The 16,190-nt window shown below is 32.9% G+C and overlaps 3 protein-coding genes across 3 annotated transcripts in view; all 3 read left to right on the plus strand.

Annotated features, from left to right (window-relative positions):
- LOC111703343 (zinc finger Y-chromosomal protein 1-like) overlaps positions 1-2,828 on the plus strand; it is a 4,074-nt gene extending 1,246 nt beyond the window's left edge. The window contains exon 2 of the mRNA XM_023475245.1: positions 1,798-2,828. Within this exon, the coding sequence (XP_023331013.1) occupies positions 1,798-2,828 (1,031 nt within the window). The remainder of the gene's footprint in view (positions 1-1,797) is intronic.
- The window catches only part of LOC111703339 (zinc finger Y-chromosomal protein 1), an 8,065-nt gene extending 4,356 nt beyond the window's left edge, over positions 1-3,709 (plus strand). The window contains exon 3 of the mRNA XM_023475241.1: positions 2,820-3,709. The gene's annotated coding sequence lies outside the window, so the exon portion shown is untranslated. The remainder of the gene's footprint in view (positions 1-2,819) is intronic.
- A 453-nt stretch (positions 3,710-4,162) lies between these two features.
- Positions 4,163-8,911, plus strand: LOC111703340 (uncharacterized). The gene is made up of 4 exons (XM_023475242.1): positions 4,163-4,331; positions 6,620-6,784; positions 6,924-7,055; positions 7,606-8,911. The coding sequence occupies exons 1-4, from the start codon at positions 4,310-4,312 to the stop codon at positions 7,764-7,766; spliced, it is 480 nt and encodes a 159-aa protein (XP_023331010.1). The 5' UTR covers positions 4,163-4,309; the 3' UTR covers positions 7,767-8,911.
- The last annotated feature ends 7,279 nt before the right edge of the window (positions 8,912-16,190 follow it).

Here is a 16,190-nt window from a genome sequence, read left to right on the forward strand (position 1 = left end):
GAAGGGGAAGAGAAAGGGGGTTGAGAAAGAGGAAAGGAAAAGAGAAAGGGAAAAGGGTCAAAGAGAAAGGAGAAAGAGGAAGGGAAATGAAAAAGCAGAAGGGAAAGAAGAAAGAGAAAGGGAAAGGGTAAGTGAAATGAAAAGAGAAGGGAGGAAGAGCTTCCCCCCTCCCATTCAATTCTCTCTTTTTGTCCAGAGAGGATCCTGAGAGATTGTATCCTGTGTTATCTTCAAGAGAATCCTGTGTCCTCTCCACTGAGTGATCTTTAAATAAAATCCTGTCCAAGCTGTTATGATTGTTCATTCTAGACCCCGTCACCCTACTAACTGGAAAACCTAAAAATACGTATGACATTCGTATACATAACATATGTTTAGGTTTGGAATATTTTTCTTATGTTTTTTTGTAACCACTTCTGTGGTAAAGATACGTATTTTATGTCCGTCAAAATACGCATTTTTTATTCGTCAAAATACATATTTTAAAAAACCTAAAAAATCCGAATTTTTGGGTTTTCCTATACGTAAAATGTATTCTTAAGGCATATTCAAGTTTCAAAACCCAAATGCCAAGAAGTTGATGACTTTAATTGTTCATAAAACTAATTCCACAAATTTCTTAAATCCATATTCATATCAATTAATTTCAATCCAATCCAATATTCTTCTACTTTTCTAACCATCATCATTCCTTCATCTGAAATCAACATTCATACAAGCATTTTGTTGTATCTTTAACAATTTTGTCTTTAATATCTGTTCTACCTCATACACTTACCATTATACCTGTTACAAGACTGTTAAAGTGTAACTTCTATTTATCAAAAAATCAAGAATTTACTGACATTGATTAAAAATGAAAACATCAATTTACTTCAAAATTATATATAAATTTTGAAACATTGTAATTACCAAAATGGTTGCATTTAATTTCTTACATATCAATTCGTTTGAAAACTCATCAAATATTTTTAAATTCTCGCTTAAAATGCATTTTTGTGCAGTTAAAATTTCGTGAATATTAAGTCCCAGTTTAGTGTAATGTAACGTAATTCTGTGATGTTATGTTACATAAAAATAAAATTACTAATAACGCAACTAAAATTATGTTATTTAATGTTAATAAATAACGTTTTTTAACGTTAATAAATAACATTTTTTAACGTTAATAAATAATGTGTTTTAATGTTAATAAATAACTTTATTTAATGTTAACAAATAATTTTAAAATTCGGTGATGGTGATGGACCTAGCCTCTGTAGAGTAAAAAAGTAGATGTTAGTTCCACATTTATTGAAAATATATTTCGATCTGGGTCGACCCTCAACATTTCTAACGATATAATAACCATCAAAATCGATAAAAAATATAAAAAAATGTTTGTTAAAAATCACATGAAAATAAACAAACAAAAAAGATTGTTCAAAATAAAAATATTGGCTGTCAAATGGACATAAAATTACTGGACTCTGTGGGCAGATACTAGGTTGTTTCATACCTAATTACTGGACTCTGTGGGCAGATAGTAGGTTGTTCCATACCTAATTACTGGACTCTGTGGGCAGATACTAGGTTGTTCCATACCTAATTACTGGACTCTGTGGGCAATGTCTCGAATACTAATGCTTAATAATAATTTCAGGAACCTTTAGTAACTGGTTTTTTGCGTGTTTCGTTAAACTGGTTAAATCAGAATATGTAAAATATTTATTTTTGAATATTTTTTATTGATTAGCTCTAAAGAATTGGGATTATTTGGTTTCTATTCTATTATTTGTAATTATTTCTATTGTTCAGGTGAAAATGTTGTTACTGAAGAAGATCCTCTTTACTCCCAACCAAAGAGAACCAAGAAAAGTAAACATGAAGGAGAAGGATACCCTTGTTCTGAATGTGATTATGTTGCGACCAAAGCTGGAAGTCTGAAGAGACATATTGAATATAAACACGAAGGAGTGAGATATCACTGTAAACAATGTGATTATGTTGCTACTCAAGCTGTACATCTCAAGAAACATTTTAAAAGTAAGCATGAAGGAGTGAAATATCCCTGTAAACAATGTGAATATGCTGCCACTCAAGCAGGTGATCTAAAGAAACATGTGGAAAATAAGCATGAGGGTGTGAGGTATCCCTGTAAACAATGTGAATATGCTGCCACAACAACAGGTGGTTTAAAGAGGCATATTGAAAGTATACATGAGGGTGTGAGATATCACTGTAAATACTGTGAATATGCTGCCACTCAAGCAGGCGCTTTGAAGAAACATGTTAAAAGTAAACATGAAGGAGTGAAATATCCCTGTAAACAATGTGAATATGCTGCCACAACAATTGGTGATTTAAAGAGGCATGTTGAGAGTATACACGAGGGTGTGAGATATCCCTGTAAATACTGTGATTATGCTGCCACTCAAACAGGCGATCTGAAGAAACATGTTGAAAGTATACATGAGGGTATGAGGTATCCCTGTAAACACTGTGAATATGCGGCCACAAAATTTAATAATCTGAAGAGACATGTTGAAATTAAGCATGAGGGTGTGAGATATCCCTGTACAAATTGTGAATATGCTGCCACTACGGCAGGTGGTTTGAAGAGTCATGTTGAAAGTAAGCATGAGGGTGTGAGATATCCCTGTAAGCACTGTGAATATGCTGCCACTACAGCATATCATCTGAAGAGACATGTTAAAAGAAAACACGAAGGAGTGAGATACCCCTGTTCAAATTGTGAATATGCTGCTACTACAGCAAGTGTTTTGAAGAGACATGTTGAAAGAAAGCACGAGGGTGTGAGATATCCCTGTAAACAGCAGGTCATCTAACGAAACATGTTGAAATTAGGCATAAAGGATTGTAATATCCATTTAAACACTGTGAAGTTGCTTCCACTGAAGCTGGCAACCTGAAGAGAGATGTTGAAAGTAAGCATGAAAGAGTAAGATATCCCTGTAAACATTGTGAATACGCTGTCACTCAAGCAGGTGATCTAAAGAAACATGTTATAAATAAGCATGAGGGAGTAAGGTATCCCTGTAAGCAATGTGAATTTGCTGCCACTCAAGCAGGTCATCTGAAACAACATGTTGAAAATAAGCATAAAGGAGTGAAATATCCTTGCGTCCAGTGTAAATATGCTGCCACTACAGCAGGTGATCTAAAGAAACATGTTATAAATAAGCATGAGGGAGTAAGTTATCCCTGTAAGCAATGTGAATATGTTGCCACTACAAGCAGGTTATCTGAAGAAACATGTTAAAAGTAAGCATGAGGGAATTAGGTATCTCTGTAATACAGCAAGTGATTTAAAGAGGCATGTTGAAAATATACATGAGGGTGAGAGATATCCATGTAAATACTGTGATTATTCTGCCACCCAAGCAGGCGATCTGAAGAAACATGTTGAAAGTAAACATGAAGGAGTAAGATACCCTTGTAGTTAATGTGATTTTACGGCAAAACAAGCTAGAAATCTAAAGAGGCATATTGAATATAAACATAATGGAGCAGGTATTCTGAAGAGGCATGTTGAAAGTATACAGTGAGTGAGTTATCCCTGCAAATACTGTGAATATACCACCGCTCGAGCAGATTACCTGAAGAATCGTGTTGAAAGTAAACATAAGTAATGAGATATCTGTTTTTCAGTTTTGTTAATGCTTCTAAAACTTTTCATATAGTTTGAATACAATATTTCACATTAATCTATAATTATTTATATTTTGCTGTATTTTTGTAATCGTCCAGTTAATTTGGATACAGGTTGAATATGACGTTTCTATTTTTTATGATTAAAATAATTAAGCTTTGTTCTCTTCCTTTGTGATCATTTGAATTAAGTTTTATACAGTGTATATATGAAAAGAAAATACTAAAATTTAAAGTTATTTTCAAATTTATCGAGAAACTTGCATTTAAATCCTTATTCTTTTATCTGTTGGTGATCTTAAAAGCATAATGTTTCACTGTATATTATAATTCATCACACAAAGATATTCTTTAATTGATATTTTGATAAAATTTTATCATTTGTAAAATATTTGTTTAGTTCAAAATATTAAAGTTGTATTCATCTTATCTGTGAATTGGTTTTAATTCAGCAATTGTACAATTTCTTCACATGATCGGTTTGTTTAAAAAATCAACATATTTTGCAAGAATTTCATATTTCAGATAATGTAAAAGAAGAAATGACTATGGAAGAAATAGAGATAAAGAAGAGGAGATTTTCATTAAGATAGAAATTTGTCCATTTTCTAGTTTAAAGGAAACATATCAAAGGGATTTTCAGGAGAAAGATGTTTAGATGGAAAATACAGAAATTAAAGGTAAAGTTTAATTTTTCAGGAGTATTTTATAAATGTTGTATTTTATCAATTTATCAAGTAAATGCAAGATTTAGTCAAAAATCACTTTAGACAATTATGGCAGCTTCATAAACAATACAAATATTCTCTATAATGACGAAGCATAATTTATATTTTTTGTTAAAAAGTTTCTTATCTAAATATAATAGACAAATTTTCTGATTTCAAAATTACAAAAATAATCTTCAAATTTCACCTAAATAGTCTTTACTTACATTGAACATGCTTACCTGAGAGACCAGCCTCCGTAGAAGGGAGAACAAGGAGAAGGGAAAGAGAAGGAAAGTGAACCATAAACCTAGAACTAAATCAGGGTAAACAAAAAGGGTGGAGATTTCCATGTGACGATTATGACTTTGCTGCCCGTACATCAGATACTATGAACAAACATGTAGAGAGCAAACATAATTTCTCTTTTGGTGAATGTGATTATGAGGCAACCCAAGCTAAAAATTGAAGAAACTTATTTAAAATTAACATGAAGGAGTGAGCGTGACCAATGTATGTACGCTGCCACTTCCACAAATTGGGACACTCTACTCCATTGTATTAGTTTTGAGTTTTGTTTATTGCCTATCTCAAGAATGCCTGACTTGACAATACCCTTGTAGTGAATGTGATTATATGGCAACACTAGCTAAAAATCTGAAGAGGCATATTGAATATAAACATATAGGAGTGAGATATCCCTGTAGACATTGTAAATTTGCTGCCACTACAGCAGGTGGTCTAAAGATTCATGTTGAAAATAAGCACGAGGGAGTGAGGTATCCCTGTAAACAATGTGAATATGCTGCCCCTGAAGCAGGTGCTCTTAAGAGACATTTTGAAAGTAAACATGAAGGGGTGAGATATCCCTGTGAACACTGTGAATATGCTGCCACTGAGGCAGGTAATCTAAAGAAACATGTTAAAAATAAGCATGAGGGAGTTAGGTATCCCTGTAAACAATGTGAATATGCTGCCACTACAACAGGTGGTCTTAAGATACATGTTGAAAATAAGCATGAGGGAGTGAGGTATCCCTGTAAACAATGTGAATATGCTGCCACTACATCAGGTGGTCTTAAGATACATGTTGAAAATAAGCATAAGGGAGTGAGATATCCCTGTAAACAATGTGAATATGCTGCCACTACACCAGGTTATCTGAAGAAACATGTTAAAAATAAGCATGAGGGAGTGAAATATTCTTATGAGCACTGTGAATATGCTGCCACAACAGTAAATAGTTTAAAGAGGCATGTTGAAAGTAAGCATAAGGAATGATATATTTATGTTGTGAGATGCTTCTAAAACATTTGATGGATTTAATATATACGATTGATTTACAGTATATTCTATTCAAATTTTATATACGGGATAAAGTTTGAATAAAATATTACACATTGACATATACATGATATTTTGCTGTATTCTTGCAATCAACCAATTTGAAGGTTAAATTAAACAAAACATGTTTAAAGAAATGTTGTCTCTACATTTGTGAATTTGATAATATTCGCTTAATTTGAATACAGGGTAGAGATGAAAGAAAAGATTGAAATATTTTTCCAGTTTATTGAGAAACTTCGTTTTTACCTTTAATCCTTCAACTGTTGGTAATCTTAAAAGCATGATGTTTTAGTGTATATTATGATTCATCACACCGTGATATTCTTTTAATGATCTTCTTATAAAATTTTATTATTTGTAAAACTGTTTAGTGGGTGGTAAAACCATTTGTTTAATTTAAATATCAAAGCGTAATCCATCTTATCTGTTTAGTGGGTTGTTAAACCATATGTACAATTTAAATATCAAAGCGTAATCCATCTTATCTGTGAGTGGGTTGTTAAACCATTTGTACAATTTAAATATCAAAGCGTAATCCATCTTATCTGTGAGTGGGTTGTTATACCATTTGTACAATTTATTCACATGATTGGTTAGTTTGAAAATCAACATAGTTTGCAAGTATTTTATATTTTAGATATTATAAAAATTACAATGATTATAAAGATGTGGAGATAGAAGAAGAACTTTTTTTGTTATTTACTCAATTTTTAATTATCCAACAGCTAAATCTATGATTTTTTGTTTGTTATATAGATAAAACTTTTCATAATCTATTAATTTATGAATACTTTTATATTGGAACACAGTAATTTCCAATCTTTAAAAAAAAAAGATCAAAGTTTTATTTTTTAAATGTGCTTTTTTCAATTTTACGCTTCTTAACATTTCTTAACAGACGATTTATATTTCAGCAAGAATGACAGAGAATATAAAAGAAGAAATAATTATGGAAGAAAAAGAGATAAAAGAAGAAATTATCATCATTGATAAAGTTAAACCATCTTCTAGTTTAGAGGAAATTTGTACTTTGGATGTACAGGCTGAAGATGTTAAGATGAAAAATACAGAAATTATAGGTAAAGTTTAAGTGAACATAAATTTATTGCACAATATTGTAACATTAAAATATTGTTTTAATTGTATGTAATAATAATAAAAATAATAATAATAATAAACTCTTGTAAATTAAATTAACGCTTATGTATTTAATTTTAGATACTTTTACTGGTAATTCATCACAAGAAATAGAGATGGAGGAGTTTAAGATGAAAGAAGAAATTCTCCCAGGTTCTACTGTAGAAGATACATGTACAGTTTATGTACAGGGAGAGAGCATGAAGATGGAAGGTAAGAAAAAAGCTCTTTCATTTTATCTATTGCCATCACAAAAAAATCATAACTTTAATATTTTATTATATTTTAGTTATTCATTATTTATTGCAATGAAAATAACTTTGGAAAAGGGGTTTTTATTTTGTAATTAAAGAATATATAACGGACATAATGGATAGTTATTTAATATTATAATATTCTTTATAGATTAGAATTAATCTTAAGAATTTGGGATTATTGGTTTCTATTCCAATATTTCTATTGTTAAGGGGAAATTTTTATTTTTTATTTTGTAATTAAAGAATACATAACGGACATAATGGATAGTTATTTAATATTATAATATTCTTTATAGATTAGAATTAATCTTAAGAATTTGGGATTATTGGTTTCTATTCCAATATTTCTATTGTTAAGGGGAAATTTTTATTTTTTATTTTGTAATTAAAGAATACATAACGGACATAATGGATAGTTATTTAATATTATAATATTCTTTATAGATTAGAATTAATCTTAAGAATTTGGGATTATTGGTTTCTATTCTATTATTTCTATTGTTTAGGTGAAAATGTTATTAATGAAGAAAATCCTCTTTACTCTCAACCAAAGAGAACCAAGAAAAGTAAACATGAAGGAGAAGGATACCCTTGTGGTCGCTGTGATTATGTTGCCACCCAAGCTAGTCATCTCAAAAAACAGTTGAAAGTAAGCATGAAGGAGTGAAATATCCCTGTAAATACTGTGAATTTGCTGCCACTGAAGCTGGCAACCTAAAGAGGCATGTTGAAAGTAAGCATGAAGGAGTAAGATATCCCTGTAAAAATTGTAAATATGCTGCCACTACAGCGGGTGATTTGAAGAGACATGTTGAAAGTAAGCATGAGGGGGTGAGATATCCCTGTAAACACTGTGAATATGCTGCCACTACAGCAGATCATCTAAAGAGACATGTTGAAAGTAAACACGAAGGAGTGAGATACCCCTGTGCAAATTGTGAATATGCTGCCATTACAGCAAGTGTTTTGAAGAGACATGTTGAAAGTAAGCATGAGGGTGTAAGATATCCCTGTAAACACTGTGAATATGCTGCCACTACAGCAGGTCATCTAACGAAACATATTGAAATTAGGCATAAAGGATTGAAATATCCCTGTAAACACTGTGAATTTGTTTCCACTGAAGCTGGCAACCTGAAGAGACATGTTGAAAGTAAGCATAAAGGAGTAAGATATCCCTGTAAACATTGTGAATACGCTGGCACTCAAGCAGGTGATCTAAAGAAACATGTTATAAATAAACATGAGGGAGTAAGGTATCCCTGTAAGCAATGTGAATATGCTGGGACTACAGCAGGTTATCTGAAGAAACATGTTAAAAATAAGCATGAGGGAATTAGGTATTCCTGTAAACACTGTGTAGTGTGTATATGCCGCCAATACAGCAAGTGATTTAAAGAGGCATGTTGAAAATATACATGAGGGTGTGAGATATCCATGTAAATACTGTGATTATGCTGCCACCCAAGCAGGCGATCTGAAGAAACATGTTGAAAGTAAACATGAAGGAGTAAGATACCCTTGTAGTGAATGTGATTATACGGCAACACTAGCTAGAAATCTGAAGAGGCATATTGAATATAAACATAGAGGAGTTAGATATCCCTGTGACCATTGTGATTACATTGCGATTACAGAAGGTATTTTGAAGAGGCATGTTGAAAGTATACATGAGAGTGAGTTATCCCTGTAAATACTGTTAAAATACCACCACTGAAGAATCGTTTTGAAAGTAAACATGAGTAATGAGATATCTGTTTTTCAGTTTTGTTAATGCTTCTAAACATTTAATAAAGTTTGAATACAATATTACACATTAACCTATATTTATTTTTTTTGCTGTATTTTTGTCCAAGTTAATTTGGATACAGTGTGGAAGACGATGCCTGGCCGCCTTAAACAAGTTCCAGAAGATTCAACGGAAGGATATAGAACGGATACGGGGCATAGTACTGAAAAACATCTACACGTGTGATATCAATATTGACTCTAGTTCTGAGCCCTCTAGTAATAAGTTTTAAGAAATATATATACTGGAAGTTATTTATGCGTTTTTAGTAGAGTCTGACTCACGTCCTCTATATTGGTGACCCCCGACTTTGAACATACAGTTAAACGCTATCCAGTTTCGTGATTTTCTTAAATTTTGAACATTAAGTGATACATCCGAGCATCATGACGGACCAGAAAGAAACTCCAACCGAGTACATCGCCAAAGTCTCCGTCAAGCTCCCGGATTTTTGGACAAAGGACCCCGACTTGTATTTCCTTCATGCAGAGGCTGCCTTCAGAAACATCCAAATCACACAGCTACTCCAAGAGCTAATCAGCTATATAGCTACTCCCTGAGCTAATGAGCTACACAGCTACTCCAGAAGCTAATTAGCTATATAGCTACTCCTGGAGCTAATCAGCTACACTGCTACTCCCGGAGCTAATTAGCTACACTGCTACTCCCGGAGCTAATCAGCTACACTGCTACTCCCAGAGCTAATCAGCTATATAGCTACTCCCAGGGCTAATGAGCCACACAGATACTCCAGAAGCTAATCAGCTACACAGCTACTCCTGGAGCTAATAAGCTAAATCTTTGCTACTCCTGGAGCTAATAAGCTATACCTCAGCTACTCCTGGAGCTAATAAGCTAAACCTTGGCTACTCCTGGAGCTAATAAGCTGTACCTCAGCTACTCCTGGAACAAATAAGCTAACCTCGGCTACTCCTGGAGCTAATAAGCTAAACCTTAGCTACTCCTGGAGCTAACAAGCTATACCTCGGCTACTCCTGGAGCTGCAAATGTAGTGGCTGTCAATCTCCTCGTCCCCCTCCAGCATCTCCTCTTGCTCCAAAATATCCTCCCGCTCCACAACTGCCTCCTTCCCCTGGGGTTAAGGTGTCTGAGGTGTCGGCGGTGTCTGAGGTGTCGGCGGTGTCGGAACTTCTTCAGTGATTAATTTTTCAGAATTAGCTAAAGAACAACTGTCCTGCCCTGATGTACTCCGCCTAAAGGTTTCCCCCACCCTCCGCCTGGCCACTGTTCCAGTTCAGGATGGTTCTCTTCTGCTCCCTACTCAATTTCAAGCACAAGATCCCCCAACCGATCTATTCTATGAAAATCTTAAAAATTCGATGTCTGGTTTTCAACCTGTTCCGCCTCGTCATAATATTCCTGCATGGACATGTTGCTCCTCTAGCCCCCTTCTACGAGGGTCCTTACAAGGTTTTAGCCCGCTCCCTTAAAACCTTTCAGCTCCAAGTTGGTAAGAGAGTAGAAATGGTTTCAGTTCAATGCCTCAAACCAGCTTTCACAGCAGATGATGAGGCTCCAGTAGAACCTCCACGCCGAATTGACTCTAGTTCTGAACCCTCTAGTAATAAGTTATAAGAAATATATATACTGGAAGTTATTTATGCGTTTTTAGTAGAGTCTGACTCACGTCCTCTATAACAGGTTGAATATTACGTTTCTATTTTTTTATAATTAAAATGATTAAATTTTGTTCTCTTCCTTTGTGATCATTTGAATTAAGTTTTATACAGTGTATATATGAAAAGAAAATATCAAAATTTAAAGTTATTTTCAAATTTATCGAGAAACTTGCATTTACATCCTTATTCTTTTATCTGTTGGTGATCTTAAAAGCATAATGTTTCAGTTTATATTATGATTCATCACACAAAGATATTCTTTAATTGATATTTTGATAAAATTTTATCATTTGTAAAATATTTGTTCAGTTAAAAATATTAAAGTTGTATTCATCTTATCTGTGAATTGGTTGTAATCTAGTAATTGTACAATTTCTTTACTTAATTGTTGAGTTGGAAAATCAACATAGTTTGCAAGAATTTCATATTTCAGAAAGAATGGCAGAGAATGTAAAAGAAGAAATGATCATTGTAGAAATAGAGATAAAAGGAGAAATTTTCATTAAGAAAGAAATTTGTGTTTCTTTTAGTTTAGACGAAACATGTACTTGGGATAATGAGGAAGATGTTAATATGGAAAACACAGAAATTACAGAGCCCGCGATTTAAAAACTTTGTCTCGAGTCGTAATTCCTTAAACCCGACTTTAAGACCCAATCTTCGACCCAACTCTGACGACAGCTTGTGTCACGTTATTGACAGCTGCAAGATATTCGGCTCGACTTAAGGAGTTAGACCCAATGAAAATAAAACCGACCTTGATTGGTTTTAGTAGAGAATAAGGCTCAATATTGAGTATTGTTCTCATAAAATCCCGGAATGCGTCAATTCCTACCATGAAAATACGCCAATTAGAATAATAAACCGGTTTTTTTAAACTCAACTATGAGGAAAATACAAAAACTCAAGCCGTAAACAAGGCCCAACGACAGCTTAGACCCGAGCTGTATTTTCCCCATTTTTTTTTAAATCGCGGGCTCAGGTAAAGTTTAATTTCTCAGAAATCTCTATATTTATATATATGTAAATGATTTAAGTTTAGCTACTTAGAAATTTTCTCAGCTTGGTTTAAAACGTCGAACTTTCATAGCAAAAGTAATGCTTACAGGCAAAGCTGGATTCTGAAGCTAAGGTATGTGGTAAACGTCCTAATTCCTTTAATAATAACCAAATTAACGTTTATAAGTTTAGTTTAATTTGTATGTGCATTTAATTCTAGAAAGTATTGGTTGTAATACAACACAAAAAATAGAGTTGAAAGAGTTTGATATGAAAAAAGAAACAGTTTCTGTCAAAGAAGAAGGTTCTTCTGTAGATTGATACAAGTACAAGAAGAGAGCATGAAGAGTGAAACTTTAGAACTATAAAGTAAGAAAAACATTTTTTCTTTTAATACCTTATCTTGGTAGTTTTGTGGTCTGTTTTGAAAAGTTATCCGAAATGCGTATAATATTTTTTCTTCAGCACTGCCCTTAGCCTGTCTTGATCACTATCTAAAGCACTGAATTTATCAGTGTCTTCAGCACTGTCTTTATCATTTCTCTAGCGCTATCTTTGCACTGTCTACAGCATTGTTTTGTCACTGTCTTTATGATTGTATTTACCACTGTCTTCAACACTTTCTACAGCATTGTCTTTATCACTGTCTTTATCGTTGTTTTCAGCGTAGTTTTTTTCACTGTCATTATTTTTGTCTTTATGACTTTCTTTATCACAGTCTTTAACACTGCCTTTAGCACTGTCATTATTTTTGTCTTTATGACTTTCTTTATCACTGTCTTTAGCACTGTCTTTAGCACTGCCTTTAGCACTGTCTTTAGCACTGTCTTTAGCACTGTCTTTAAAACGGAGTGTAAGCGTAATTTTAAATAAACCTTTATTCAAAGAGGGCAATTGTCGATTAACGATATTACCCTTGAAACTTTTATCTGATCAATAATAAGAAATATATTGTCGCTTTTTTAGGCTTAGAAGTATTTAGTTCTGATAATAATGTTGTCGTAATGCGTAAACCACTTTTATAGAAGACACAAATTTGAAGATAACCTGAGCTGAAAACTTTAGAATTGTGGATATCGAGATCAATGCTTATCGATTGGGATTAAGGTTAAAATATCCCATTTAAAAGTTCCCAGCTCTGCTTTCCAATCTATAAATAGTGATTTCTAATTGATACTTGATATGACAAGGTTTTTAAGGGCACTGTCATATTTGCTTGGAGGGTCATTTGAAATTACGCTTACTCACCTTTTATTTAGGTATTATGTAGGGTGAATTGATGTTTTGATTATCAATACATTCTCTTGATGCATTTTATTATTACAAAAACAAAACTTTGTTTGTATTCTATTTAGTCTATTTGTTTAGGTGAAATCATGAATAATAAAGAAGATTCTCTTTACTCTAAACCAAAAAGACTCAATCAATCAAGATTAACCACGGAGGTGTAAGATACCATTGTTGTGAATGTGATTATGCGGCAAAACTAAAAACTAATCTTAAAACACGTATCAAGAGTAAACATAAAGGAGTAAGGTATCAATACGGCCAGTGTGAATACGCTGCAGCTACAGAAGGTAGTTTAGCTGTTAAAAGTAAGCATGAAGGCATAAGATATCCTTGTAAACAATGTGATTATGCTGCCACAGAAGCATTCAGCCTAAGGAAACACGATAAAATTAAACATAAAGGTATTACCCAATCGGACTCGGTGACTTCCAATCTATGCCATGAGATGGACTCAAGGCTGTGGGTTTCAGCGCGCGCCTTGAAGGCCTGGTAGATAGAAAGCCTGGATAAGACCTGTAAGGCGTTGGAGAGGATTTTCTCAAAATTTGCCAAATCATAATATTAATGGAAGCATATTGCATAAATCTTGCAGGGAAGTTTTGCATTTTTTGCTATGTGATTGGATTTGAAAAAAAAATATTTTGATATTTTCAAATCTGACACTGGTTCATCAACCTTGCTCGATATCTGAGTAACAATGAGGGAGATATCATCATTTTCTAAATCTCTGACAAGGAGGGGGGGAAGGAGGAGTAAAAAAAATGTTATTCAACCCCCCCCTCCTCCCGGATCTATCCTGGAATCCCTTACTAGAGTCTTCTAACTGTTTTGCTTTTTGGGACAGCCAGTATGCGTTCTGCATTGATTTACGAAAATCATCTAAATTTTAAGAAAAATATTGATTGCTACCCCCTTATTACTTTTTGTTTGTTTTTGTTTTACATGCAAAGAGAAAAATAGAAGATGGGAGCAAAGCGCCCTAAAAGGCTAAAAAATTAATTTATGACAAGATAATAATTGCAGTATACAAAAGAGTCTGAAACATAAAAGGTTAGCAATTCTGTAGGTATTCACTTTACAAACGACGATTTTTACATTTTAATGTTTAATAAAATAATGATTTTAATTCACCTATAGCAAATACACACGTTTAACAACTTAATAAAACAAATTAATTGGAATTACTGTATTAGTGTGATGTACTGCGTATAATTTGTGAACATATGATTTGTACACTTTGAGCTCCCCTTTCAAACTGAAAGGGACTGACAAAATTCATACCGAGGGATTGTTTAAATTCCACTCTAATATATTCTATTCTCTTTGTATAGCATGCACAAGGTCTTCTCATGAATTAGGGAATCTTGATATTTCAAACTTCTTTGATGTTGAGTCAGTATCAAATGAGTATCAAAAAGGTCGTTAAGTCTAAACAGCTTTCTAAAATGTGATAGCTGTAGCTTTAAACTGTACAGGATGTCCAAATAAACATGGATAAACATGGGAATTGAGAGACTTGAATATAGTCTTTGGTTTCCGATATATACAGTTAAATGACATAACGTGCAAATTTCCTAATATATCCGTCAATTTTGACGGTGAAAGAATGGTAGACAACAGTTTGGAAATCCTGAGACAGTAGTTTTCGTTGTTAAATGTTTTAACTACAAAATCATTATAGCAAAATAATCTCGTTTGAAACAAAGGCGATGGTTAAGTTGTTATTTAATTCCCATGGTTTTTGCAACATACAGGGTGTCACACGAAACATGATAGTTTTGAATGTCTTCTTCCATAAACTGTATTAGACATTACAGTTATTTAGCAGTTTATTTCTTGTAAAATTTTATTTACTCAAATATAGCCTACTTTGAAATCAATTTTAATACAATATTACATATACTATTTTTTATTAGTCTCTTTGGTATCTAACAACTTAATAAATTATGGAAGAAGACATTTTTAACTATTCACTAACTGTCATGTTTCGTGGGACACCCTGTAGAACCTTGTATATCTAAAAATTAATGGAGAAATTTTGTTTGTTATCCGACAATTTTGCTTATTATGAAAATTTAAAATATTTTGGATAACAAAATTAAGTGTGGATCAAAAATGTTGTAAATCCCGAGTTTTATTTGGTCTACAGCAGAATTTAAAACGCAATAATTAACTCTCTAAGTTCAAATTTATTAATCTAAGTTTACTGATTCAATATTATTTATTTCAGGAGATTAATATTCTGGTCTGAACTCGACTTCCATGGCAAAGAGTTGTAACAGCTCCAGCAGCTGCTCCATGATGAGGGACATATTGGTGACAAGCGCCAATTCAATATATATATAAATATATATAACTTTACAGAACTATTGCCTTGTCCAGCTTTACAGAGCTGCCTTATTTAGTTTTGCGAAGCTAGTAACTTTGCGGAGCTATCAGCTCTGTTGAACTGTTAACGTTGCGGAGCTGTTAGCTTTGTGGAGCTATTAACTCTGCGGAGCTATTAATTCTGCAGAGCTTTGTATTGGGTTGAGCTATACAGAATTATATGTATCCTTGCTTATCTATGTTAATATGAATATCTATAACTAGCTATTCACAGTTGAGTATATTTATCAGGCTATATTATGTTAATAGTCTGAGTTATGAATCAATATAAATTTGGGAGCTGCACTTACCTAAGGTAGAAGATTATATTTGTATATAAGTCTTTCTACTAGTAAGGTTCTTTGTGCACTGCCATTCCTTTTTGCTTTGATTCATTATATAGAGCGCTGGCAGCATGTTATATATATATATATGTCTATATATAAATATATACATGAATTCTAAGGTATTCCTAATCCGTTCTAGATTACAACAAAAATAACGCTCTTAAAGTCACCACTTAATAACAATGCTTTTGTTGGCCAACCCTTATTTTCGAGATAATACAATTTAAGACGACATTTTAGAATACATCGGACTGTAAAGATTTTTCTAAGTGAAACCAATATTCATTTTCCTGCAGAATTTCATATTCTTAAATAAAGACTACAAACCTTGAGATACTTAATGTAAAGACTACAAAGCTGAAGATACCTAAGATAAAGACTACAAAGCTTGAGATAATAAAAATAAAAGCTACAAACCTTCAGATACTTAAAATGAAGATTACAAACCTTGAGATAATTAAAATATAGACTAGAAAGCTAGAAATAATGAAAATAAAGTCTGCAAAGATCGAGATATTCAAAATAAAGACTAGAAAGCTAGAAATAATTAAAATAAAAACTGTACGAAGCTTGAGATAATTGAAGTAAAGAATGCAAAACTTGAGATGATTAAAATAAAGACTAAAAAATTTGAGATAATTAAAATAAAAGACTACAAT

The sequence above is a fragment of the Eurytemora carolleeae genome, unplaced genomic scaffold, assembly GCF_000591075.1.
Source record: "Eurytemora carolleeae unplaced genomic scaffold, Eaff_2.0 scaffold520, whole genome shotgun sequence".
In the NCBI taxonomy this organism is placed as follows: domain Eukaryota; kingdom Metazoa; phylum Arthropoda; class Copepoda; order Calanoida; family Temoridae; genus Eurytemora; species Eurytemora carolleeae.